The 27,866-nt window shown below is 43.7% G+C and overlaps 1 protein-coding gene across 4 annotated transcripts; it reads left to right on the plus strand.

Annotated features, from left to right (window-relative positions):
* Window positions 1-5,048: 5,048 nt before the first annotated feature.
* PLPBP (pyridoxal phosphate binding protein) lies at window positions 5,049-27,224 on the plus strand. 4 transcript variants are annotated; one of them, XM_077943432.1, is made up of 9 exons: window positions 5,049-5,267; window positions 7,826-7,933; window positions 8,011-8,046; window positions 8,580-8,655; window positions 17,450-17,566; window positions 19,624-19,758; window positions 22,487-22,629; window positions 23,400-23,498; window positions 25,122-27,224. In XM_077943432.1, exons 1-9 carry the CDS (start codon window positions 5,064-5,066, stop codon window positions 25,251-25,253), a joined length of 1,050 nt encoding a protein of 349 aa, XP_077799558.1. In that variant the 5' UTR covers window positions 5,049-5,063; the 3' UTR covers window positions 25,254-27,224. The 4 variants fall into 4 exon arrangements, with proteins under 4 accessions (XP_077799558.1, XP_001089087.4, XP_028708399.2 ...); XM_077943433.1 differs by having other exon boundaries at window positions 5,154-5,517; XM_001089087.5 differs by lacking the exon at window positions 17,450-17,566.
* Window positions 27,225-27,866: the final 642 nt, after the last annotated feature.

Consider the following 27,866-nt stretch of genomic DNA (forward strand, 5'->3'; position numbering starts at 1 on the left):
CATTATCGATACAGAATTTGTGAACATGGCATAATTCTTGGTAGGTGCTATAGAGATTTATCATTGTAAACAATTCACACACCACTGCAATTCAGCTCCAAAGGACAAAGATATTTTCAAGTAAACTAAAACTCATTTTGTTATCAGTTCAGTGGACGAACTCCCAGTCTTTACTCTGGAAAGCTGCCCAGCTTAGGGTAGCCAGATGAAGCATAAGATACCTAGTTAAATATGAATTTCAACAATGTACAATTTTTAGTATAGGTACTATATGTCCTAAACACTGCATGAGACATACTCATACCAAAGAATTTGTTGTTTATGTGAAATTCATATTTAATTGGTTGTTCTGTATTTTTACTTATTAAGTCTGGCACCCCTAGCCCAGGCTTTCTCAGGTTTTTTTAACGGGGCTCCCAAGCTTTTTCTATTGATTTGAGAGCCTGCTACACAAATAATATGGTCTTAACAATTGAATAGGTACATTAAGAGTGTAGTTACTGGAGTTAGACTGCCAAAGTTCAAATCACTGCTCCACTACTTCTTAGGTGTGTGGTCTTGAGTAAGTTTTTTGACCTCTCTAAGCTTCAGTTTCTTCATTAATAAAATGAGTGGCTTATATGAAATAATGCATATGAAGGGCTTTCACACTGTACCTTGCATGTATATATTCAAAAACAACTTATTTTCAATCTGGAGAAATGGGCTAAAAAACACACAGCTATTAAATGGGAACCACTAAGTAGAAAGCCAAACATGTGAAAAAAAAAATGGAATAAGATTACAAATAGGATAGCACATAGAAGAAGGGAATGACATTGCAATGCAGCAAACACAGTATTGAGGATACACACCTCTACAAAAATGTTGTGTAGAAAATGACCTGGTTTAAAGAAAGAAAAGAAAAGAAGCCGGGTGCAGTGGCTCACACCTGTAATCCCAGCACTTTGGGAGGCTGAGGCAGGTGGATCACCTGAGGTCAGGAGTTCCAGACCAGCCTGACCAACATAGAGAAACCCTATCTCTACTAAAAATACAAAATTAACTGGGCATGGTGGCGCTTGCCTGAAATCCCAGCTACTTGTGAGGCTGAGGCAGGAGAATCACTTGAACCTGGGAGGTGGAGGTTGCAGTGAGCCAAGATCACAGCACTGCACTCCAGCCTGGCAACAAGAGCAAAACTGTCTCAAAAAAAGAAAAGAACCTGATTTGGCCCTGTTGAGAGGAATTGTCCAGTTCTGGGCTCCAATTTTAAAAAGGAAAAAAATTTGAAGAAGCTAGAAAGAAAATATTAAAACCAAAAAGAAAAAAAGAAATAAAGCTCATAGGTTGATCCCAGAAAAGGCAGAAGGGACATTTAATGACTTCACGATTATAAAAGTTACATAATGGTAGCTTAAAAGAGGAAATTTGCTCGAATAAAGGAGGATTTTTAAAGAATTTACTTAAGATCAGGCTTGCTAAGGCTGGGCGCGGTGGCTCACGCCTGTAATCCCAGCACTTTGGGAGGCCGAGGTGGGCGGATCACGAGGTCAGGAGATGGAGACCATCCTGGCCAACATGGTGAAACCCCATCTCTACTAAAAATACAAAAAAAATAGCTGGGCGTGGTGGTGTGTGCCTATAATCCCAGCTACTTGAGAGGCTGAGGTAGGAGAATAGCTTGAACCAGGGAGTCGGAGGTTGCAGTGAGCCAAGATCGTGCCACCGCACTCCAGCCTGGAGACAGAGCAAGACTCCATCTCAAAAAAAAAAAAAAGAAAGATCAGGCTTGCTAAACTTTCACATGGGGAGGAGTAGTTACCTGCAAATAGAAAATAAATATTCTTCTCTGATGGTCTTCAGAAATTGTGCAGACTCTGTGCTGTTTGGGATGGTTTAAATGTCATTCTTTCTGTATGAAACCTCCCTAAGTCTTCCCTAGATCTAGGGTTCTACTATCTATATAGACATTTCAAAGGCCAGATGTGATGGCATGTTTGCCAAGGGCTTGTTGTCATGGGCTACTCTACCTGAATTCATTTAAACTGGGATGGGACATGGGCATTATTTCTCCATTTCTCTTTAGAGCTAAGTAACCAGGCAACAGCAATTTTCCATTTTACTTTTTTATCCCCCCAAAAGAATCACAGTAGGCTCAGAAGGAAATAATTTTTAAATCCATATATGTTTTTCTCGTAATTTGGTTTTATTCTAGACTATGAGGGTGTTTTAAAAGCTTGATGGCATTGATGGTGAATAAGTATACTGGATTTTAGATTGTTTATAAAATCTATTTCTCTGGGCATTTGGCTTTTTAATCTTTCTCTTTTCCCCTTTATCCTCGCAAATTATTGGAGCAATTTAAAGACAATTACTGGTGATGAAATGATTTTGGACTTGTATTTTTCAAGGATTAGGTTGTAGGGGAGGATGAAAGGTTAACTTGGATGGTTGATGTCCCAGGAGGAGGAAGAGAAGAAACTAAAAAAGAAAATAAGGAAAAAACGGGAAAAAGTGAAATGAAATTAATTCAAAAGTACAACTAAAAAGAAATTGGAATGTGAAACGACCATGGGACTGGGGGCACCATGATCTTTTTGTCTCCATTTCCATTTTCATAAGATCACAAATGTCAGAGATGAAAAGCATATTGGAAGTAAATCGGCAATAAAGCCTGTCTTACTCAGCCTGGTCTCTCTTAGGGTTCCTTCACAGAGTAATGCCTCAATAAATGTTCACTGAATGGATAAGGGGGTGGGAGGATGACCTTGCCTTGTAATTCAAAGAATAGAGGCCTTTGGCAGGGCACAGTGGCCCACGACTGTAATCCCAGCACTTTGGGAGGCCGAGGCGGGTGGATCATGAGGTCAGGAGTTCAAGACCAGCCTGCCCAACATAGTGAAACCCCCTCTCTACTAAAAATACAAAAATTAGCCAGGCATGGTGGTGCACACCTGTAGTCCCAGCTACTCAGGAGGCTGAGGCAGGAGAATCGCTTGCACCCAGGAGGCAGAGGTTGCAGTGAGCTAAGATGGCGCCACTGCACTCCAGTTTGAGCAACACAGCAAGACTTCATCTCAAAAAAAAAATAAATAAATAAATAAATAGAATAGAGGCCCAATCTAGTAAATGAAGCTACGACTACTTGTCATAGTGACCTAACACCTGGATTATACATTCCCTAGATCTGTGAGGTATTTGTGGTTTTAAAATGTTTTCCAAATAGCGCATCATTTGAAGTGTTTCATCTCACCCAATCCTTCCTCTACACATCCCGTCACTGTGATCCCCTGTCCTCCCCATCACTCACTGCTGACTCGCTCCTTCCCACCTGTGTCTCTACAGCAAGTATCTATTATGCTCACACCACAAAGGGCCATTCTGGTCATTTCAAATTTTTTATCATTTTGGTTGGACTGCAAATGTATCAAGTCCAGAGACATTTTATTTGAACACAACTACTCCTAATGTCGGCAGTCCTAGTTTGAAGATAACCCAGTTAATGTCTACCAGGGTAAATGACCAGAGACATCCAAAAAGAAGTCCCTTATTTTAAGGACCTGAGGTTCTGCCTATTGTGATTTTCCCAGAGCAGAAGATGTGAAATTCTATCTCTGTTCCTGGGAGTCTGGTGAAAAAATGTGAGAGGAGAGAGTAAGAATATTGCCCCTTCTTTCCGGAAAGCTCTAATAAACCCCATCACCTCAAGACAAGACCACCTGAAGAAAAAACATTAGCCATTTCTCTAATACAACAGCATCCCACTTCATTAAGTTGAATTAATGTTTGAGAATCTTTCAACAGAAATTGCAGGTAAGAGTGCTTTCCTTAACCAAATTGATCTCCTTCTCCTTCCCCATAGCACCTACTATTTCACCACCTGACTATGTAGCATTCTGTGTTAATCTTTTTATGGTCTGACTCCTCATCAAGTTTATAACCATATTGTCCACAGAAGGGAACTCAAGAATGAAACTCAGGGCGTTGTGGCCTGCATCTGTAGTCCCAGCTACCCTGGAGGCGGAGGTGGGAGGATTGCTTGGGCCCAGGAGTCCCAGACTAGTCTGGGTAACATAGTGAGACCTCATCTCAAAAAAAGAATCCACTGAATGTGCTGAGCTCCTGCTAGAGCATCTAAAGCTGCCTGTGGGCTGGGCGCGGTGGCTCCCACCTTTAGTCCCAGCTACTCGGGAGGCTGAGGCAGGAGAATCGTTTGAACCCAGGAGGCGGAGGTTGCAGTAAGCCCAGACTCGGGCCACCGCACTCCAGCCTAGGTGACAGAGCGAGACTGTCTCAATAATAATAATAATAGTAATAATCATGCTGCCTGTGTCCCCTGATGAGGCAGCACTGGCCGCAGGTGGCCGCTAACCTCTTGAAATAGGGATGGTCCGAATTAAGGCACATGCAAGTCAACACTACACCGGGTTTCAGAAACACGTACGATTTTCAAAAGAATCAAAATATTGCATTTAGTTTATCTATTGATTGCATGTTGAAATCTTACTTTGGATATATTGGGTTAAATAAAGTATATCATTAAAATTTCTAAACTTATGTGCCTATGAGAAACCTCCAAATTACACAGGTGGATCGCGTTCTATTTCTCTTGGACAGCACTGGTCTGAAGGATGACAAAAATAACGATACGTTTGAATCACGCCGTGTCTTTAGGGAAAAGAAGAAAGAAGAGTTTCCTTTCGTGTCCCTTAGGGGTTCCTCGCAAGCATCATCTGACAGAGAAAAGCCCTGGCTCCCGCCCCAGTGGCTTCTAATCCTGGTGTCCTCGCGCCCAGAAAGCCGGGAACGGGCAAGCCTGGCAAGGCGTTTTGAAAGGGAACAGGACCCCCCGAGTATAGGATGCGTTTTTGCCTCACAAAAGTCCCTTGGAGGTGGGGGGACGGCAGCGGCTGAGGGGCAGGAAAGAGGAGAGCACACGGCGAGCGGCCCTTGGAATCAGGTACGCAAAACCTCGGCCCCCAGGCTCCCATTTCCAGGTTCGGGAGTGACCTCCTCAAGATGGCCGCCGCCTGGGGGCGGGCCGCTACGCTGCATGGGTGTTGATTGGGTGAGACGACTCGATGGTGCGCAATGATTGGTTTACACGGCGCGAGCTGGGCGGAACCGGAAGATGGTGTGTGCCAAGGGCTGCCAGGGGCCTGGGGCTCGGCGTCGTTTCCCGGGGGATGTGGAGAGCTGGCAGCATGTCTGCTGAGCTGGGAGTCGGATGCGCATTGCGGGCGGTGAACGAGCGCGTGCAGCAGGCGGTGGCGCGGCGGCCGCGGGTGAGGAAGGAGGCTGCGTGGGGACGGTGGGCGGCCGCCTTGAGAAGAGGGACACCTGCGTGGGAATGGGTCGTCACGGTGACGCAGAGGGGTCTCCGGGAGAGGCGGGTCCGGTCGGCCGCCTAGGGCCACGGAAAGGCTAGCGAACGGTTTTCCCAGCCTCCTTACCCAGAGTCTCTTAGGTTTTCTGGAGATTGGCTTCGTTGGAGCAGGGGGTACCGCTACCTCGGGAAAATGACTTATTGTCCAGGTATCGTGGCCACTTGGGCACCGCGTCGTTTCGGGGTCGACAGCCTTGGCGGATGCGAGGGGGGCCAGGCCTGTGCCCACGGACCGTTAGGGGAGACGGGGGTACAAGAGCACCCCGCGGAGGCCAGACACGCCCGAGATCGCGTGTGTGGCAGCGTCTCACCTGCTAAGTGCCCAAGAAATGCCAGTGCCGCCCGGAGGCCGAGGTGAGGGTGGACTGGCCGGACTTCGCTGGCACCAGAGCGGCACTTGTTTTGGGGGCAGGAGGGGGCAGTCCAATCCCAAGCTGGTTAAGGGCAGATTTCGTCTTTTGTATGTATATATTTTACCTCCTCTTGGACTTTGATTAGACCAAGAATCACAATCTGCCCACCTCAGTGCAAGTTTAAGCTGAATGGTGGTGGAATGAGACTGACCTTTAACAAAGAGTTCACGGGTTTCTCTGATCGAGCATTTATGCTGGCTGAAGACAAGACCTGTATTATAGTCTTTCCTTCACTGTTCCTTAGACCTTACCTTGAACAAGTCAGGTAACTACTCCGGCCCTCAGCTCTGAAAGCTCTGAGCTCTCTTCAGATGTTACTATTCTGTGATTCTCTGTGATTCTCCAAGAAAAATCTAGGGCTTCCCCTAATAAACATCACCCTGGAGGTTCTCTCAGGAGAACTCTCAGGCAGATGGGCTGCCTGTTCGGGTAACTCTCTGGAAAACGTCAATCATCAGCATAATCCCAGTAGTCACGACTTGGACTCAGAAGAGGCTAATTACGCATCCCTGTGGAAGGAAGGAAAAGGAGACATTTTTCTAATTGATCTGACTCCTTCATGTCCTTGAGAACACTGTGATTCTGTGAAAACTTCAGGGGGTGATGGATACAAGAAGACTGAATCGTGCAAGGATAAATGAATCTCTTCTCTTACTGTTTCTATGTGGATTGGGTGGCAGCAAAACGCGTAGAACCCCTACTCTTTGTGTAGTGTTCATGAGAGGATGTCACATAGATCTAATCCTGAATCCAGAATTTTTTATGTCACAGTGTTAGTTCTGCCACTGGTTCTTTTCTTTTCTTTTCTTTCTTGTTTTTTTTTGTTGTTGTTGTTGTTGTTTTGTTTTGTTTTGTTTTTTGTTTTATTTTGAGACGGAGTCTCACTGTCACCCAGGCTGGAGTGCAGTGGTGCAACCTCAGCTCACTGCAACCTCCGCCTCCCGGGTTCTAGCGATTCTCCTGCCTCAGCTTCCCAGATAGCTCGGATTACAGATGCCCGGCACCACACCTAGCTAAGTTTTTGTATTTTAATAGAGATGGGGTTTCACCATTTTGGCCAGACTGGCCTCGAACTCCTAACTTCAGGTGATCCACCCACCTCAGCCTCCCAAAGTACAGGGATTACAGGTGTGTGGCTCACCTGGCTGTGCCGCCGGTTCTTAATTCACAGATTGAACAATCAATTACTTAGTTACCTAAGTGGGCCACTTTTAGAGTAAATGGGGCAGTGTTATTATTGTGTAATGATACACCAGGACCAGAATGAGTCCCCAGAACTGCTAATGTTTGGGTTTCAGAAGCCAGAAGTGACCTCTCTTTTACTCAGAGTGCAGCCTTCTATTAATGAAGTGATTCTTAAGCCTCCAACATTAGTATGTCTTAGAGTCATCTGGAGAGATTGTTAAAAAGGAAATTCTCCGCTGGGCGCGGTAGCTCACCGCTGTAATCCCAGCACTTCAGGAGGCCAAGGCAGGCAGATCACCTGAGGTTGGGAGTTCCAGACCAGCCTGACCAACATGGAGCAACCCTGTCTTTACTAAAAATACAAAATTAGTCAGGCGTGGTGTTGCATGCCTGTAATCCCAGCTACTCAGGACGCTGAGGCAGGATAATCGCTTGAACCCTGGAGGCAGAGGTTGCAGTGAGCTGAGATGGCACCATTTTCCTCCAGCCTGGGCAACAAGAGCGAAACTCTGTCTCAAAGAAAAAAAAAAAAGGAAATTCTCACCCAGGTGATGCCGATGCAGTTGATCAAAGACCACGCTTATAGGAAATACTGCTTTAACTTGCCCAGCTCTCCTGAGAGAGAAATTTCTTCTGGTATATATTGACATCGCTAACATATTAGATTGAGATGCCATGCCCCTAAAAAACATTTGATCACCACTATTTGATATTGATCTGCCTACAGTGTTGAAAAAATAGATCTTGCCTAATGCCAAGTTGAGATCAATGCCCATCTATCCTACAGGATCTGTCCTATGGGATTCATTGGGATACTGTTCCCAAACATTCACTCATATGGCTCTTTCCCTCTTGGCAGGATCTTCCAGCCATCCAGCCCCGGCTAGTGGCAGTCAGCAAAACCAAACCTGCAGACATGGTGGTCGAGGCCTATGGACATGGGCAGCGCACTTTCGGCGAGAACTACGTAAGAGCCCTTTCCTGAAGCCCTTTGGAAGCATCATGATTGCCAGGCTTCTGACTTGTTCTGTTTTGACCTTTTAGGTTCAGGAACTGCTAGAAAAAGCATCAAATCCTAAAGTAAGTAGATAGCTGAATTCTTTAATTTATATCTAAATCTTGGCTCGTTAGTTGAAAATTAGACCCATCTTGGTGTTTGAGTTGTATGGCAATTTTAGGATGGCTGACTTTAGATTGGGCCAGGGATAGAAATGTCAACTTTCACCTTGAGCCCCAAGTAATTCTCAGCTAGATTTTTCTCTTTGTTCAGACTATCGTTTTCTCCTTGGTGGCTGTTTGGAAATGGTGGTTTCAGGAGCTTGCTGTAATCTTGGATCTTTTCAAGATTTGGAAGCTTAAATCAGTTCATCCCTGATGGGCGATATCTGAAAGGTGGAGGGAATTGATGGGAACAAGGAAGGAAGACAAAACAGAAGCCTTAGATTTTTCTCTATCCTTTTACCTCGTTAGGAGGCCAGGTGAAGATTGTGATAGTTTATTACATTTAAGGAACAGAGAGTGAATGTGAAAGGTGACAGGGAATGCACGAGGCATTTGAGCCTGCAAGGCCTCTGTAAAATCTGAGTTACACATGGTTACCTTTTTCTCCTCAGATTCTGTCTTTGTGTCCTGAGATCAAATGGCACTTCATTGGCCATCTACAGAAACAAAATGTCAATAAACTGATGGGTAAGATAAAACTAAATATGAAGACAAAATTGCTCTGTCATTGTATTGCTTATACTACCCTTTGTGGAAGAGAAAGCAACTTTTAGAATAGCCCCAATTCACCATTTGTTTTTGGAATTTCTTTAGGAAAATCTGAGTTTTTTGGTTTTTGGTTTTTTTTTTTTTTTTGAGACAGAGTCTCACTCTGTCGCCCAGGCTGGAGTGCAGTGGCGTGATCTCCAGTCACTGCAGGCTCTGCCTCCCGGGTTGATGCCATTCTCCTGCCTCAGCCTCCCATGTAGCTGGGACTACAGGCGCCCGCCACCGTGCCTGGCTAATTTTTTTTTGTATTTTTCATAGAGACGGGGTTTCACCGTGTTAGCCAGGATGGTCTCGATCTCCTGACCTCGTGATCCGCCCATCTCAGCCTCCCAAAGTGCTTGGGATTACAGGCGTGAGCCACCACGCCCGGCCGAAAATCTGAGTTATTAATAAAAAGAGAAAACATCATGCCAAGAACAGAATGAATTCACAATTGTCTGGGTTATATATACTTGGAAACCTACCCAACGTCATGTTTATTATTATTTGGTGGTCTTTCTGAAAAATTACAAAGAATCGTAGCCCATAAATTTTTTTAACTAGCAAAAGAGACGTTTCTGTTCTTTTTCCTTTAAATAAAAGGCTACAGCAAATAAAATACAATACAGTAAAGTAAATATAATAAAGTAAAATTAAGAATTATAGTAAAGGCCGGGCGCGGTGGCTCAAGCCTGTAATCCCAGCACTTTGGGAGGCCGAGACGGGCGGATCACGAGGTCAGGAGATCAAGACCATCCTGGCTAACACGGTGAAACCCCGTCTCTACTAAAAATACAAAAAACTAGCCGGGCGAGGTGGCGGGCGCCTGTAGTCCCAGCTACTCGGGAGACTGAGGCAGGAGAATGGCATAAACCTGGGAGGCGGAGCTTGCAGTGAGCTGAGATCCAGCCACTGTACTCCAACCTGGGCGGCAGAGCGAGACTCCGTCTCAAAAAAAAAAAAAAAAAAGAATTATAGTAAAGTAGGCCAGGCACAGTGGCTCACGCTTATAATCCCAGCACCTTGGGAGGCCGAGGTGGGCGGATCACCTGAGGTCAGGAGTTCAAGACCAGCCTGGCCAACATGGTGAAACCTCAACTCTATTAAAAATGCAAAAAGTAGCAGGGCGTGGTGGCGCATGCCTGTAGTCCCAGCTACTCAGGAGGCTGAGGCAGGAGAATTGCATGAACCCAGGAGGCAGAGGTTGCAGTGATCTGAGATCACGCCACTGTGCTCCAGACTAGGTGACAGAGCAAGACTCCGTCTCAAAAAAAAAAACAAGAATCATAGTAAAATAAAATTAAGAAAGACATGGAGATCTTTAGTAACTGAACTGATTTCCCTGAAGGTATCAAAATTTAAATAACCTGTATTTATTTTGTAACAGTTTTATTGGGGGTAATTGACTTACAATAAATTGCACATATTTAAAGTATAGAATTCAACAAGTTGTGATGTATGTTTGCACCTGTGAAACCATCACGACAAACAGTGAGTATATCTATCACCCCCAAAAGTTTCCTCCTGTCCCTTGGTAATCCCTCTCTTACCCGTCCCACTTCTCTTCCTCAAGAACCACTTACCTGCGTTCTGTCACTGTTAATGTATATTAGTTTACATTTTTTAGAGTTTTATCCAAAGGGAATCGTGAAGTATATAACTCTTTTTGTCTGACTTTTTTCATTCAGTGTAGAGATTCATCATGTTCATACCTGTATCAAAGGTTCATTTCTTTTTATCATTCAGTAGTATTCCATTGTATAAATATATCACAATTTGTTTATCCATTCACCTGTTGATGAACGTTTGGATTGCTTCTCATTTTTGACTGTTGCAAATAAGTTGCCATGAATATTTGTGTACAGGTCTTTGTATGGACATATTTCCCTTTTTCTTGGAATAAATACATAGGAATAGAATGGCTGAGTCACAAGTTAAGTGTTTAACTTTTTATAACTGCAATAACAAACATAAAATTTACTGTCTTGAGTTTTTTTTTAATTTTTATTTATTTATTTATTGAGACAGAGTCTCGCTGTGTCACCCAGGCTGGAGTGCAGTGGCGCGATCTTGGCTCACTGCAAGCTCCGCCTCCCGGTTTCACGCCTTTCTTCTGCCTCAGCCTCCCGAGTAGCTGGGACTACAGGTGCCCACCACCACGCCCAGCTAATTTTTTGTATTTTTAGTAGAGACAGGGTTTCACCGTGTTAGCCGGGGTAGTCTCAATCTCCTGACCTTGTGATCCACCCGCCTCAGCCTCCCAAAGTGCTGGGATTACAGGCGTGAGCCACCGCGCCCGCCCCGTCTTGATGATTTTAAGCATACAGTTCAGTGGCATTTTGTAGTCACGTTGTTGTGTGACCATCACCACCATCTATCCACAGAATTCTTTTCATCTTGCAAAACTGAAACTGTGTACCCATTATGTATGCTTAATTTTTTAAGAAACTACCAAACTTTTCCAAAGTGATTGTGCCATTTTACATTTCTACTTGTAGTGTTCAAGTTCCTCCACATCCTTGTCAACACTTAGTGTGGTCAGTCTTTTAAAATTGTAGCCATTCTATTTTTTTTTTTTTTTTTTTTTTTGAGATGGAGTCTCACTCTGTCGCCCAAGCTATAGTGCAATGGTGCAATCTTGGTTCACTGCAACCTCCGCCTCCCAGGTTCAAGTGATTCTCCTGCCTCAGCCTCCCAAGAAGCTGGGATTACAGGCACACACCACCACACTCGGCTAATTTTTTTTGTATTTTAGTAGAGATGGGGTTTCACCGTGTTGCCCAGGCTGGTGTTGAACTCCTGAGCTCAGACAATCTGGCTGCCTCAGTCTCCCAAAGTGCTGGGATTACAGGTGTGAGCCACTGCATCCGGCCCAATTTTAGCCATTCTAATAGGTATATAGTAGTGTCTTTGCATTTCCCTAATGCCTAGTAATGTTGAACTTTTCATGTTTGCCATCTGTATATCTTCTTTGGTGAAGTATATATTAAAAGTATTTTGCCCATTTTCTAATTGGATTATTTTCTTACTGTTGAGACAAGGGAGTTCTTTACATATTCAATTTACAATTCACACCCGGCTAATTTTTTGTATTTTTAGTACAGATGGGGTTTCACCGTGTTAGCCAGGGTGGTCTCAGTCCCCTGACCTCATGATCCACCCGCCTCGGCCTCCCAAAGTGCTGGGATTACAGGCGTGAGCCACCGCACCCGGCCCATCTTTATCAGATATGATATGAGTTCTTTATCAGATAGGTGCTTTGCACATATTTTTCCTCAGTCTATGGCTTGTCTTTTGAAAAGTGAAAGTTTTTAATTGGAATAGCCCAATTTATCAGTTGTTTTTGTTTTTGTTTTTGTTTTAAAGAATGTGCTTTTGCCATCATGTCTAAGAAATCTTTGCCTATCTTAAAGTCACAAAGATTTTCTCCTATGTTTTCTCCTGGCAGCTTTATAGTCTTAGGTCTTATTAGGGTTCATGATCCATTTTGAGTTAATTTTTGTATATGGTACAACATATGGATCCAAGTTCATTTTTTTGCACATGAATATCCAGTTGTTCCAGAACTGTTTGTTAGAAAGGCTATCCTTTTTCCATAGCATTGCCTTTGCATTTTTGTCAAAAATCAGATATCCTTTGATGTATTTCTGGACTGTCTGTTGATGTTGATCTCCTCTGTTAATGAGTGATCTATTTGTCTACCTTTATACCAGTAGCTTGCTACTTTGATTTACTGGAGCTTTAAAATAATTATCGAAATTAGGTACTGTTAACCTCCAACTTTGTTCTTTTTCAAAGTTATTTTAGCTATTGTGGGTCTTCTACATTTCCATATAAACCAGCTTTTCAATTTCTACAAGAAAAAAAGAAAAGCCTGCTGGATCGTATTGGATCTTAGATCAACTGGGGAACATTTTGACACACTAAAAAAATTGACTCTCTTAACACATTAACAAGGTATACCTTAGTACTTATTTATATCTTTAATTTCTCTCAGTAATATTTTATAGTTTTCATTGTATAGATTTTCCACATCTTTTCTCAGATTTATTCCGAAGTGTGTATATTTTTTATGCTATTGTAAATGTATTTTTCTATTTCAACTTCTGATAGTTGCTAGTACAGGTTATAAGCATCCTAATTTCAAATTTCTGAAAATCAAAATGCTCCAAAGTCTGAAACTTTTAAGCACTGACATGACACTTAAAAGAAATGCTCGGCCGGGCGCGGTGGCTCAAGCCTGTAATCCCAGCACTTTGGGAGGCCGAGACGGGCAGATCACGAGGTCAGGAGTTCGAGACCATCCTGGCTAACACGGTGAAACCCCGTCTCTACTAAAAAATACAAAAAACTAGCCGGGCGAGGTGGCGGGCGCCTGTAGTCCCGGCTACTCGGGAGGCTGAGGCAGGAGAATGGCGTAAAAACCCGGGAGGCAGAGCTTGCAGTGAGCTGAGATCCAGCCACTGCACTCCAGCCTGGGCGACACAGCGAGACTCCGTCTCAAAAAAAAAAAAAAAAAAAAAAGAAATGCTCATTGGAGCCAAGCATGATGGTTCATGCCTGTAATCCCAGCACTTTGGGAGGCTGAGGCAAGCAGATCTTTTGAGCCCAAGAGTTAGAGACCAGCCTGGGCAACATAGCAAGACCCTGTCTCTACAAATAATACCAAAAAATTAGCTGGGTGTGCTGGCACGCACCTGTGGTCCCAGCTACTTGGAAGGCCAAGGTGGCAGGCTCGCTTGAGCCCAGGAGGTTGAGGCTGCAATGAGCCAAGATCTCACCACTGCACTCCAGCCCTGGGCAACAGAATGATACCTTGTCTCAAAACAAAAACAAAAAAGAAAAGAAAAGTTCATTGGGCCAGATGCAGTTCCTCATGCCTGTAAGCCCAGCACTTTAGGAGGCCAAGGCAGGAGGATCATTGGAGCCCAGGAGTTGAAGACCAGCCTGAGCAACATGTCAAAACCCCATCTCTACAAAAAATAATAAAATTAGTCAGATATGATGGCTCGAACCTGTAGTCCCAAATAGGAGGCTGAGGTGGAAGGATAGTTTGAGCCTGGGAGGTCAAGGCTGCAGTGAGCCGTGATTGCACCACTGCACACCAACCTGGATGACAGAGTGAGACCCTGTCTCAAAAAAAAAAAAAAAAGATTTTGGATTTCAGATTTTTCAGATTAGAGATGCTAAACTTGTTAAGTATATGCAAATATTTCAAAGTCTGAAAAAATCCTAAATCTGAAACTGAAACATTTCTGGTCCCAAGCATTTCACATAAGGGATACTCTACCTGTATATAGAAATATACTTGATTTTTGTATGTTGATCTTGTATCCTGTAACCTTGCTAAAATTACTTATGTTCTAGTTGCTTTTCTGTAGATTCCATTGAATTTTCCACATAAATAATCATGTCATCTATGAGTAAAGACAGTTTACTTCTTTGTATATTTCCCTATTTACTTCTTTATGAATAGAAGTGCTGAGAGTGGGCACATAAGGAGGAATTTCCCTTCTAATTTTAGTTTGCTGAGAGATTTTGTCAAGAATAGATGTTGAATTTTGTCAGTTGCATTTAATGTATCAAAGTGATCATACGGTTTTTTAGTTTGTTAACATGTTGAATCACATTTATTGATATTCTTTTTTTTTTGAGATGGAGTCTCACTCTGTCACCCAGGCTGGAGTACAGTGGCGTGATCTTGGCTCACTGCAAACTCCACCTCCCGAGTTCAAGCGATTCTCCTGCCTCAGCCTCCCAAGTAGCTAGGATTACAGGCACGTGCCACCACACCTGGCTAATGTTTTACATTTTTAGTAGAGACAGGGTTTCACCATATTGGCCAGGCTGGTCGCGAACTCCTGACCTTGTGATCTGCTGGCCTCAGCCTCCCAAAGTGCTAGGATTACAGGCGTAAGCCACCGTGCCCCAGCCTATTGATTTTCAAATGTTAAACCAACCCTGCATTCCTAGGATAAATCCTACCTGAAGGCTGGGTCTCTGTTATCTTATTACATGTTATATAAACAAAATACTGTGTTATGGGATTTATAACTATGTAAAAGCAAAATGCATGACACCGATAACAGAAAGAAGGGGATAAACAGAAGCACACTAGTGTAAAGTTCTTAAACTGTGTAAAGTAGTATAACACACCTTGAAGGTGGACTGTTGTAAGTTAAACCCCAAAGCAACCAATAAAATAACACAGTAAGGAGTTATAGCTAATAAGTCAACAAAGGAGATATGTTGGATTCAAAAAATATGTGAAATGGTATCTCCTTGATTTTCTTTTTTTTTTTTTTTTTGTCTTTTTTTGAGACGGAGTCTCACTCTGTTGCCCAGGCTGGAGGGCAGTGGTGCGATCTTGGCTCTCTGCAACCTCCGCTTCCCAGATTCATGCGAGTCTTCTGCTTCAGCCTCCCAAGTAGCTGGGACTACGGGCATGTACCACCACGCACAGCTAATGTTTTTGTATTTTTAGTAGAGACAGGGTTTCACCATCTTGGCTAGGCTGGTCTCAAACTCCTGACCTCATGATCCACCAGCCTTGGCCTTCCAAAGTGCTGGTATTACAGGCGTGAGCCACCGCGCCTGGCGGTTTTGATTTTCATTAATAACAAATGACGTTGCGCATCTCTTCATAGGCTTATTGGCCATTTTTATGTCTTCTTTGGAAAAATGTCTAGTCAGTTCTCTGCATGTTTTTTAAATTGAGTTGTCTTTTCATTATTGAGTTGTAAATTCCACCTAGATTAAATAATCTAACTTGAAAATAAAGCTATAAAAATATTAAGATAAAATACAGGAAAATACTTTTATTTTCTTGGGCTTTTCTAAGCAAGACATAAAATCTGGAAACCATAAAAAACAACTAGGCCAGGTGCAGTGGCTCATGCCTGTAAATCTAGCACTTCGGGAGGCCAAGGCAGGCAGATCACTTGAGCCCAAGAGTTTAAGACCAGCCTGGGCAATGTGGCAAAACCCTGTCTCTACTAAAAATATAAAAAATTAGCTGGGCATGGTGGTGTGTGCCTGTAGTCCCAGCTACCTGGGAGGCTGAGGTAGGAGGATCACCTGAGCCGAGAGGTTAAGGCCTGCAGTGAGCTGTGATTGTGCCACTGCACTCCAGCCTGGGTGACAGAGGAGACCCTATCTAATAATAATAATGATAAAAAATTCAAAAGGAAGAACTAGCAGATTTGATCACACAAAAAGTAAAGCTTTCTGCATGTCAAAGCAAAAGGGAGGCACAGAGTGGGAGAAAAATAATATTTTTGAAGAGGGAAGAGGTTAATATCCAGAATACATAAAGAGCTACAAATCTTTTTGTTTAATCTATAGGAAAAAAAATAGGCAAAAATTGAGGCAGTTTACAAGGGGTAAAAATACAAAAGGCCAGTAATCGAATGAAAAATATTCATCCTCAAACAGAGAAATACAAAATCACTAAAGACTGCTAAGATCCAGTGATTTGAGGGAGTAAGTAAATGAGTACTCCTTCATCTTACCAGGAGATTCTAAAACTGTAGAGTCTTGGAAAAACCTAAAGATTCCACCAAAAAACTATTATAACTGAACAGTAACATTACAGGATACAAAATAAATATACAAAAATCAGTAGCATTTCTGTATGCCAACAGTGAATGATCTGGAAAAGAAATCAAGAAAGTAGCCGGGCACAGTGCCTCACGCCTGTAATCCCAGCACTTTGGGAGGCCGAGGCGGGCGGATCACGAGGTCAGGAGATCGAGACCATCCTGGCTAACACTGTGAAACCCCGTCTCTACTAAAAATACAAAAAATTAGCCGGGCGTGGTGGCAAGCGCCTGTAGTCCCAGCTATTCGGGAGACTGAGGCAGGAGAATGGCGTGAACCTGGGAAGTGGAGCTTGCAGTGAGCCGAGATCGCACCACTGCACTCCAGCCCGGGCGACAGAGCGAGACTCCATCTCAAAAAAAAAAAAAAAGTTAAAAAAAAAAAAGAAATCAAGAAAGTAATCCCATTTACAGTGGCTACAAATGAAATACCTAAGAATAAACTTAACCAAAGAAGTGAAAGATTTCTACAATGAAAACTATAAAACATTGATGCAAGAATTTGAAGAGGACATGAAAAAATGGAAAGATATTCCAGGTTTATGAATTGGAAAAAATCACTATTCTCAAAATGACCTCATTACCCAAAGCAGTCTGCAGATTCAGTGCAGTTCCTATCAGAATACCAGTGACATTCTTCACAGAAATAGAAAATCATAATCCTGAAATTTATATGGAACCATAAAAGACCCATAATAGCCAAAGCCATCCTGAGCAAAAAGAACAGAACTGGAGGAATCACATTACCTGACTTCAAATTATACTGCAGAGCTATAGTAACCAAAACAGTATGATACTGGCATAAAAACAGACACATAGACCAGTGAAACAGAATAGAGAACCCAAAAATAAATGTGTACATCTACAGAGAACTTATTTTTAACACAGGTGCCAAGAACATACATTAGGGAAAGGACAATCTCTTCAATAAATGCTGCTGGGAAAACTGGATATGCATATGAAGAAGAATAAAACTAGACTCCTGTCTTTCACCATGTACAAAAATCAAATCAAAATGGATTAAAGACTTAAATCTAAATCTAAGACCTGAAACTACTAAAAGAAAACATTGGGGAAACTCTCCAAGACATTAGTCTGGACAAATTTGTTTTGTTTTTTTTTGTTTTTTGAGACAGGCTCTCACTCTGCACCCAGGCTAGAATGCAGTGGCGTGATCTCGGCTCACTGCAACCTGCACCTCCTGGGTTCAAGCAATTCTCCTGCCTCAGCTTCCCAAGTAGCTAGGATTACAGGTGCGCCCCACCATGCTGACTAATTTTTGTGTTTTTAGTAGAGATGGGGTTTCACTATGTTGGCCAGGCTGGTCTTGAACTCCTGACATCAGGTGATCCACCCGCCTAAGCCTCCCAAGGTGCTGGGATCACAGGTGTGAGCCACTGCACCCGACCATGTTGGAAATAAGTAAAGGTGATGGGAGGAGGGAGGGGAAGAGGGAGGGGGGAAGGAGCCAGCAGGCATAGAAGGGGCAGGAAAGCCTAACAGAACTGTTGTTTTAGTGCTATTTTCCTTTCTGGATGATCCATTTTACTCGTTCAACCTCACGGCTCAATTCATTTCCATAAAGGCTTCTTGAGGCCAGATGCAGTGATTCACACCAGTAATCCCAACACTTTAGGAGGCCAAGGTGGGAGGATCACTTGAAGCCAAATATATACGTATATTTTCTTTCTTTCTTTTTTAGTCTTTCTAGTCTTGCTTTGTCACCCAGGCTGGAGTGCAGTGGCATGATCCCGGCTTACTGCAACCTCTGCCTCTCAGGTTCAAGGAATTCTGCCTCAGCCTCGAGTAGCTGGGATTACAGGCATGTGCCACCATGCCTGGCTAATTTTTTTTTGTATTTTTAATAGAGACAGGGTTTCACCATGTTGGCCAAACAGATCTCAAACTCCTGGCCTCAAGTGATTCGACCGCCTCGGCCTCCCTAAGTGCTGGGATTACAGGCGTGAGCCACAATGCCCAGCCACATTGACTAATTTTTGTATTTTTTGGTAGAGACAGGGCTTCACTGTGTCAGGCTGATCTCGAACTCCTGGCCTCAAGTGATTTGCCCTCCTCAGCCTCCCAAAGCATGGGGATTACAGGTATGAGCCATCACGCCCGACCTTGACAAAGATGTATTGAGTAAATACTCCAAAAGCACAGGCAACCAGCACAAAAATGGACAAATGGGATCACATCGAGTTAAAAAGCTCGTGCAGGCTGGGTGCAGTGGCTCACGCCTGCAATCCCAGCACTTTGGGAGGCCAAGGCCAGCAGATCACGAGGTCAGGAGTTCAAGAACAGCCTGGCCAACATGGCAAAACCCCATCTCTACTAAAAATACAAAAATTAGCCAGGTGTAGTGGTGGGCACCTGTAATCTCAGCTACTTGGGAGGCTGAGGCAGAAGAATCATTTGAACCCGGGAGGCAGAGGTTGCAGTGAGCCAAGATTGTGCTACTGCACTCTAGCCTGGGCAACACAGCAAGACTCTGTCTCAAAAAAAAAAAAAGAAAGAAAGAAAAAAAGCTCTTGCAGAGCAAAGGAAACAACAAAGTGAAGAGACAACTCAGAATGGGAGAAAATATTTGCAAACTACCCATCTGAAATACCTGTACATAGCACCAACTTCTATATCCAAGCTTTGTTTTTGTAATAAAAAATAAGAAACAATCTAACGTCCATTAACAAGAGGAATAGTTATGTAAACTGTGGTAATCTGTCCTGTGGATTGCTGCAGTTTTTTAGTAGAGATGGGGTTTCACCATGTTGGCCAGACTGGTCTCAAACTCCTGACCTCAGGTGATCCACCCACCTGGGATTACAAGTGTGAGCCACTGCACCCGGCCAGTGTTGGGGTCATTGTGATGTCTTTGTTGGATAAGAATACCCTCATCCCAGAAAGTTGAAGAATGTGGTGATATGCTGGGGACGCATCTTGGCTTCCACTGGTTATCCTTTCTTCACTGTCATCCTGACCTGTTTTTCTCAGTTTGAACTGAGACATAGATCAAGCCTTTTACTAGGAATCTGTCTGTTACCAGCTTCTTGAAGCATATGGATATATATGCTGCCTGATCATGTATGTCAGTGTTCCCCTTATTTACCTTTGCTGATTAGCCAGGGATGGTCTGACATTTGAACTTGTATCTAGTAAAACTGTCACATTTGTCTTCTTAGAGGAACTGAGATTTCACTGTGTTTTTCTTTGCCTGGCATATTTCTTCCTCTAACAAGTCAGAGATTTGTTGCATGTTACTTGCTGCAATAGAGCAAATAAGGAATACTACCTTGCCTCTGTCTCATTACAGCTGTCCCCAATCTCTTCATGCTGGAAACAGTGGATTCTCTGAAGTTGGCAGACAAAGTGAACAGTTCCTGGCAGAAAAAAGGTTCTCCTGAAAGGTTAAAGGTTATGGTCCAGATTAACACCAGCGGAGAAGAGAGTAAGTGACCAGACCTGAATTGTAGATTTTTCTTCCCTTAGGATGGTTGAAGCTCAGGGAGAATGGGTGGCCCCAAGTGTCCGATGGATAAGGTTATGGAAACAAATCACAGGATCACAGGCCTCTAAGTAGGCTGTTTTATGTGTGATCTAGGTAGCATAATGACATGCAAACCAGTCTGTATATCATTCTTTACTACATCATGGTTCATTATATCTTAATTTTAGGGGAAGAAGAATGGATGGGGAGTCAAGAAGGAGATTGTGACTTTGTTTTGCATTTTGTTTTTTTCTGATTTTTTTTTGAGATGGGGTCTCGCTCTGTCGCCCAGGCTGGAGTGCAATGGCGTGATCTCAGCTTACTGCAACCTCTGCCTCCCAGGTTGAAGCAATTCTCCCACCTCAGCTTCCCAAGTAGCTAGGACTACAGGCATGCGCCACCACACCTGGCTAATGTTTGTATTTGTAGTAGAGACAGGGTTTCACCACATTGGCCAGACTGCTCTTGAACTCATGACCTCTCAAGTGATCCGTGAGCCACTGCAATAGGCCTTTTTTTTTTTTTTTTTTTTTTGAGATGGAGCCTCGCTCTGTCGCTCAGGCTGGAGTGCAGTGGCGCGATCTCAGCTCACTGCAACCTCCACCTCCTGGGTTCAAGCAGTTCTCCTGCCTCAGCCTCCCGAGTAGCTGGGATTACAGGCACACGCTACCACACCCAGCTAATATTTGTATTTTTAGTAGAGATGGAGTTTCGCCATATTGGCCAGGCTGGTCTTGAACTCCTGACCTCAGGTGATCCACCCACCTCAGCCTCCCAAAGTACTGAAGTTAAAGACATGAGCCACTGCGCCTGGCCTGGGATTGTGACTTTCATCTGAAAATCCCCAAAGGTCACCATCACTCCTGCAAGGAGTATTTTAAATTTTTAAGACCTAAGAGTATATAAATACTCTTAGATCTTAAAAAAATTACTTAATGTTGCATTAAGAAAGAATGGAAGATAATTACCATGAGTGGGCCGGGTGCGGTGGCTAACACCTGTAATCCCAGCACTCGAGAAGGATGAGGCAGGTGGATCACCTAAGGTCAGAAATTCGAGACCAGCCTAGCCAACATGGTGAAACTTCATCTCTACTATACATACGAAAATTAGCCAGGCATGGTGGTGTGTGCCCATAGTCCCAGCTGCTCGGGATGCTGAGGGCAGGAGGATCCCTTGAACCCCGGAGGTGAAGATTGCAGTGATCCGAGATCACGCCACTGCACTCCAGCCTGGGTGACAGAATGAGACTCCATCTCAAAAAAAAAAATTACTGTGAGCACCAGTCAATGAATATCTTTATGGGGCTTGGATTAACAATGTAACATAGTGTGAATAGAAGCATGGACTTTGAAATCAGACAGACCTTGGGTTTGAGCTACACTGCTTTCCAGTATTGTAACCTTGGATAAGTTACCCAATCTCTCTGTACCTCAGTTTCCTTTTCTGGCAGTGATATCATAATGCTTACTTCAGAGGGTGTGGTTAGGATTGAATGTGATAATCCAGGCAACACTGTTAGCCCGGAGCCCTACACATGTTGTTAGCTATTCGTTAAGAATAAATGTATACAGATCAGGTATTCGATTGCAACCATCAAAGCACCAGTATTCACCAAATCTTAGTATGCAGGAACACAGTGGAGGCATCTGTTTTCTAGATAATGTACTAGAGTCAGACTGCCTGGGTTTAAATCCCAATTATCAATAGAAATCCGAAATCAACTATAGATCAGGTATTTATTGTATCATTTCTTGATAATTAGCTATAATATGCCCTAGTTAAAGACTGAAGTAAATGTTACTGGCATCTTCACCTAATAAATGGGAGCAAGACAATATCAATAGCTCTTTTTTTTTTTTTTTTTTCGAGACGGAGTCTCGCTCTGTCAGCCAGGCTGGAGTACAGTGGTGCAATCTCGGCTCACTGCAAGCTCTGCCTCCCGGGTTCACACCATTCTCCTGCCTCAGCCTCCTGAGTAGCTGGGACTACATGCACCCACCACCACACCTGGCTAATTTTTTTTTTTTTTTTTTTTTTTTAGTAGAAACGGGATTTCACCACGTTAGCCAGGATGGTCTTGATCTCCTGACCTTGTGATCTGCCCGCCTTGGCCTCCCAAAGTGCTAGGATTACAGGCGTGAGCCACCGTGCCCGGCCTCAATTGCTCTTATAACTGTGTAACAAATAATTGCTTGCTGCAGATTTCTCCTCCAGTTGTTAATTAGAAAGTTCAGTTAAACTTTGCAAATATATAGCCAAAAATGTTTAACATGTACTTTATTTTAAATTTTTTGCAACTCCATTAAATTAATAAAACTATAAAAATTCTTGATTTAGAAAAGTAATTCTCAGGTTCAAATGGCATTTTGGCAATGCAAATCTTCCTGGTATCCCAAAAAAGCAAGGTTTTTTCTTTTCCATGTCTCCTAGCTGTTTTCAGCTGAAATCCTGAGATGGAGGAAAGATAATCCAACTGATAGCTCTTCTTGAGACATCTGGAACCTGACCAGAAGCAGAGCAGCATAGAAAACCCCAAGTATAAAGTTACTCTTTAGGACTTGAGGCTCTTTCAAGAGATTCTCTTGTTGGGGGTCACCTCTTCTGTCATAAAGAAGGGAGGAAAATGGAGCCTTCCTCTGGCCATTTACCCTTGCAGTATACCTGTTTTCCGTTTCTTTTCGTGAAGGTAAACATGGCCTCCCACCTTCAGAGACCATAGCCGTCGTGGAGCACATAAATGCCAAGTGTCCTAGCCTGGAGTTTGTGGGACTGATGACCATAGGAAGCTTTGGGCATGATCTTAGTCAAGGACCAAATCCAGACTTCCAGGTACTGGGGGGTCGGGGAGATTGCTCATGTGCTGAAGAAGCAGGGGCTGGAGTGCTTTTGCAGGGCTGGCTGCAGTGGGGACTGCAGAGAAATCCCAAACACTGCCTGTCGAGTGTTCTAGCCCTCTTCAGAACTCTTCTCAGAAGGAAAAGGGAAGAACAGGTTCCCAAAGCCCTGCAAACCTTTCTCAACTCAACTTGAACTTGGCTAAAACATAGTCTTTAGAGAATATGAGCTTTCTTCCTCTCCAGTGACTAATAGTTTTCTCAAAAGTGGGATAGTTTGCAAAAATCCCTTTCAGTAACTTCTGACAATTTTGACAGGCCTTGAAATCATAAGGAATACATAACCGGCCGGGCGCGGTGGCTCACGCCTGTAATCCCAGCACTTTGTGAGGCCAAGGCGGGTGGATCACGAGGTCAGGAGATTGAGGTCATCCTGGCCAACACGGTGAAACCCCATCTCTACTGCAAAAAAAAAAAAAATACAAAAAATTAGCCAGGCGTGCTGGCAGGCGCCTGTAGTCCCAGCTACTCGGGAGGCTGAGGCAGGAGAATGGCATGAACCCGGAATGCAGAGCTTGCAGTGAGCCGAGATCACGCCACTGTACTCCAGCCTGGGAGACAGAGCAAGACTCTGTCTCAAAAAATAAAAAAAAATAAAAAATAAAAAAGGAATACATAACCATTGTCAGAGAAGTTCAGATTCAGCCACTTTTGGGCATCATTAGAGAAGGCAGGAGTAAAATAGGTGTCGTCTCTTTCTGTCAGCTGTTACTGTCCCTCCGGGAGGAGCTGTGTAAAAAGCTGAACATCCCTGCTGACCAGGTTGAGCTAAGCATGGGCATGTCCGTGGATTTCCAGCACGCGGTAAGTGTTCAGCCAGTGCCCTGTCTGCCTCGAGGGGTGGGAGTAGGGTGTCTGAGAGGCTGACACAGGAGCAGATCTTTGCTATAGAAGCCTCAGAAATGCCTTGGGATGGTAATAGGGTACCCAGTCTCAGGGTCTCAGCTATTCCAGCATCTCCCATTCCCCATGCCCTTTCTTTTTTGAAAAGAGGTAGGCGCACGCCTGTAATCCATGCACTGTGGGAGGCCAAGCCGGGTGGATCACAAGGTCAGGAGTTCGAAACCAGCCTGACTAACATGGCGAAACCCCCTCTCTACTAAAACTACAAAAATTAGCTGGACATGGTGACGCACACCTGTAATCCAAGCTACTCGGGAGGCTGAGGCAGGAGGATTGCTTGAACCCGGGAGGCGGAGATTGCAGTGAGCCAAGGTCGCACCACTGCACTCCAGCCTGGCTGACAGAGCGAGACTCCGTCTCAAAAAAAATAAAAAATAAAATAAAAGTAAAAGAAATGTATAGAAATTATAGCCTGACATCTGAACTTTTAAAACAAAATATAATTCCATAAGTATAATCTAAAGGAAATAAGAAATTAATTATAAATATAATTCCATAAATTATAAACATAATTCCATAATTGTAGTCTAAAGGAAAATAAGAAATTAAGCTATAATTTTTGGAAAGGCATATCATTACATAAGTGCGTGGGCCTGGCTGTATCACAGCAAATCACAATGAAGCAGCCTAAGGCTTCATCTTTTTTTTTTTTTTTTTGGAAACTGAGTCTTGCTCTATTGTCCAGGCTGGAGTGTAGTGGCGCAATCTCAGCTCACTGCAACTTCCACCTCCCAGGTTCAAGCGATTCTCCTGCCTCAGCCTCTGAAGTAGCTGGGATTGCAGGCGCCTGCCACCATGCCCGGCTAATTTTTGTATTTTTAGTTGAGATGGGGTTTCACCATGCTGGCCAGGCTGTTCTTGAACTCCTGACCTCAGGTAACCCACCCACCTCAGCCTCCCAAAGTGATGGGATTACAGGCATGAGCCACCACACCCATCCGAGGCTTACTCTTACGTGTAGATTCACCAACAATCTTATGTGTACATCAACAGCTGTAAATATCAACTGATACAAGTGTGCTAGATTGGCAATGCAAATACATGATTTTCTGAAATAGCAAATAACTTGATAAAGTTTCAAAAATCAAAATATAAATTTGCATTCCTGGAAAATTGTATTTCTTAAAACAGTGCAAAAATACATTGCATTGGTAAGTAAAATGGAATTTGATCAGATAATTATAAGGATTTTTTTTCATCTACTGACCGTGGCACATTGGAAAGGTGGGTGTGCTGTGCTGTGCGGCTGCATCCCACACTGGACGTCTAATGTCCTTGACCTGCACCTAGCTGAGTGCCAGCCACACTCCCCAACCACTGGAAATCTAGAGAAACCCAACTTGTTTCCTGTATACGCCCTCAGAGGTCAAATCTCTGAGGAGAACCATCACCCCGAAGCCATCTTTGGCTGTTATTATTCTTCATAGACGGCTCTTGAGAGCCAGAATGGGGGCACAGCTTCAGCACTGGCTCCATTTTATTATTTTAAACCTGATCCTCGATACCTTCTCTTCTTTCCTACAGATTGAAGTAGGATCTACAAATGTCCGAATAGGAAGCATCATTTTTGGAGAGCGGGATTACTCAAAGAAACCCACCCCGGACAAGTGCGCAGCAGATGTGAAGGCGCCGCTGGAGGTGGCACAGGAGCACTGAGCCAGGGAATACTGAGAGTACTAACTATGCACTAACCTAGATTTTCTTTTTTTTTTTTTGTGAGACGGAGTCTCGCTCTGTCGCCCGGGCTGGAGTGCAGTGGCGGGATCTCGGCTCACTGCAAGCTCCGCCTCCCGGGTTCACGCCATTCTCCTGCCTCAGCCTCCCGTGTAGCTGGGACTACAGGCGCCCGCCACCTCGCCCGGCTAGTTTTTTGTATTTTTTAGTAGAGACGGGGTTTCACTGTGTTAGCCAGGATGGTCTTGATCTCCTGACCTCGTGATCCACCCGTCTCGGCCTCCCAAAGTGCTGGGATTACAGGCTTGAGCCACCGCGCCCGGCTAACCTAGATTTTCATTTCGATATTCCCTGTGTCCCAGCACAGTCCTGCTCTCCTGTGACCTGTGGAGAGCACTAATGATCACGTGTGTTGATGGAAACCATCTGTGCTTAGTCTCTGACATAGGAAGCTTGCTTCAAGCAGTGACTTTGGATTGAGTTTGAGAAATTCAAACATTTCTGCAGAACAGATACCAAATCAATAGCTAGGAATCGTGTCCAATATTGAATTCTGCCCAGGAGCATGAACTGATCCATGAATGCCTTTTCCAGGTTAAAATTTGGTCACTGATGCCTCTAATCGTGGAATTCAGAGGGATTCCCCTTTTTCATCTCATTTTAATAGGAAATTCCTTATGGTTAACTACTCCCTACAAACTCCTACTACATTGTATAGATTGCTGCTCTGGAATAAGGTGATTTCTGCCCCCAGATTCTTCCCTAGCCGATAGATATGTGAAGATACTCCCAACTGTGGAATGGCAGTACAGGTAACTTCAGGAAATGGCTCGGGTTAATTCTCAAAACACAAATTGTTGCTGGCCAGGCACGGTGACTCATGCCTGTAATCTCAGCAATTTGGGAGGCAGAGGTGGAAGGATCGCCTGAGCCTAGGAGTTCAAGACCAGCCTCAGCAACATCAGGAGACCCCATCTCTACAAAAAATTTAAAAATTAACTGGGCATGGTGGCTGAGGTGGAAGAATCACTTGAGCCCAGGAGTTTGAGGCTGCAGTGAGGTATGATTGCACCACTGTACTCCTGCCTAAAAAAATAAAACATAAATAAAATGTCCCAATAGTCCATCAAGGCTTTGATCACTTGGGGAGTTCTTCGTAGATGCTGTCACATTTCTTAAAGCAACCTTTTAATATACAGATAATACCCCCCCACACACCTTTTTTAGAGACAGCCTGTCTCTTTAAAAAAAAATTAATTTGGTAGTGAGAGCTTGTGTCACTGCCAGTCTGTGGTATCCCTGAAATTAAGGGATAACATAAGCAGGAATTGGGCCTTTCTGACATCGTCCTTAAGAGACAGGACTTTTTGAGTTTTTCCTCTGGGACCTACAGTGATGAGCGTTTAATGATTATCTCCTCCACTATAATCTCTTTAGGATGATTTTTTTAATCAAAAACCAGGGAATATCATTACTCCTAAGAAACGAAAGATTCCTTCAAAGCCTGTTCAGGCACATGGTTTCAACAAAGCCTGACTTTGACGTTCCTTGTCCTGAGGAGCACTTTCCAGGCACAGTTACAGCTTCCCCGCTGTATTTACAAGCCAAAATTGTGCAACTCTTCTGGATCATTTAATAAAGTAACAAGATCTTTAAAAAACCCAAAAACACCATTCTCCAATAGTCATGACAGATGGCTTCAGTATGGCTTGTTTTTTATTTTCCAGATGGCTTTTTCTCTTATTTTTTCAAGCCCCAGTCTGATTTTACAAGTAACTTTCAAACATGATGCTGCTGCCGAATGTACTTTTGTAAACTTAAAGATTATGATTCCTGTATTATTTCAGTGAGAGCTACAGTGTGATATTTCAGAGTCTATTAAATAAAAAATGTGAGTTTGAATTATACCATCTGTGCCAATTACAAAGCAATTAAAAGATTTATTTTTTATGATGTGGTGTAGTGAGTGAATGTAACAGGAGGGGGCATTGGAACCCACAGGAAGCAGCTGTGCTGGTGCCTTGGCATCGTGCCAGCTGGGCTTTGGAGGAGGGCTTCCCCACGGTTACAGACGCAGCCAATGCTACACCGTGGGTGAGAGGGATTCTGAACTTCTAAGGGCAAGAAAAAAGACATTTCAGGAATTACAGAAATAGACGTTACCCCTTGCTTCAAGAGACTTTTGAATTGCCTCTAGATGGCGACATTGGCTAACCGGAGGGACAAGCACTGGCTCTCCACTGTCAGCAATTTACCCTGAGAGGGACTCCTGGTTTACTCAGTCTCGTAGAGGCCAGAGAGGACATGACTCAAGTGATAGGGTGACTTGCAGAGCCTCAGGGGTTCAATACCAGCCAGCCTGGGCAAAATGGTGAAATCCTGTCTGTACCAAAAATACCCTCCCCCAAAATTAGCTGGGCATGGTGGCGCATGCCTGTGGTCCCAGCTACTCCAGGGGCCGAGGTGGGAGGATCAGTTGAGCCTGGGAGACAGAAGTCACAGTAAGCTGAGATCGCACCACTGCACTCCAGCCTGGGCGACAAGGTGAGACCCCATCTCAAAAAAAAAAAAAAAAAAAACCAAAACAGCGAATAA

Source organism: Macaca mulatta, chromosome 8 (genome assembly GCF_049350105.2).
Source record: "Macaca mulatta isolate MMU2019108-1 chromosome 8, T2T-MMU8v2.0, whole genome shotgun sequence".
NCBI classification, from domain to species: domain Eukaryota; kingdom Metazoa; phylum Chordata; class Mammalia; order Primates; family Cercopithecidae; genus Macaca; species Macaca mulatta.

Bases quoted from the DNA above. Each gene is read 5' to 3' on its own strand.
- PLPBP (XM_077943432.1), top strand. From the start codon at position 5,064: ATGGTGCGCAATGATTGGTTTACACGGCGCGAGCTGGGCGGAACCGGA. The intron at 22,630-23,399 runs GTACTGGGGGGT...TCTTTCTGTCAG, and splicing joins GACCAAATCCAGACTTCCAG to CTGTTACTGTCCCTCCGGGA. The intron at 23,499-25,121 runs GTAAGTGTTCAG...TCTTTCCTACAG, and splicing joins CCGTGGATTTCCAGCACGCG to ATTGAAGTAGGATCTACAAA.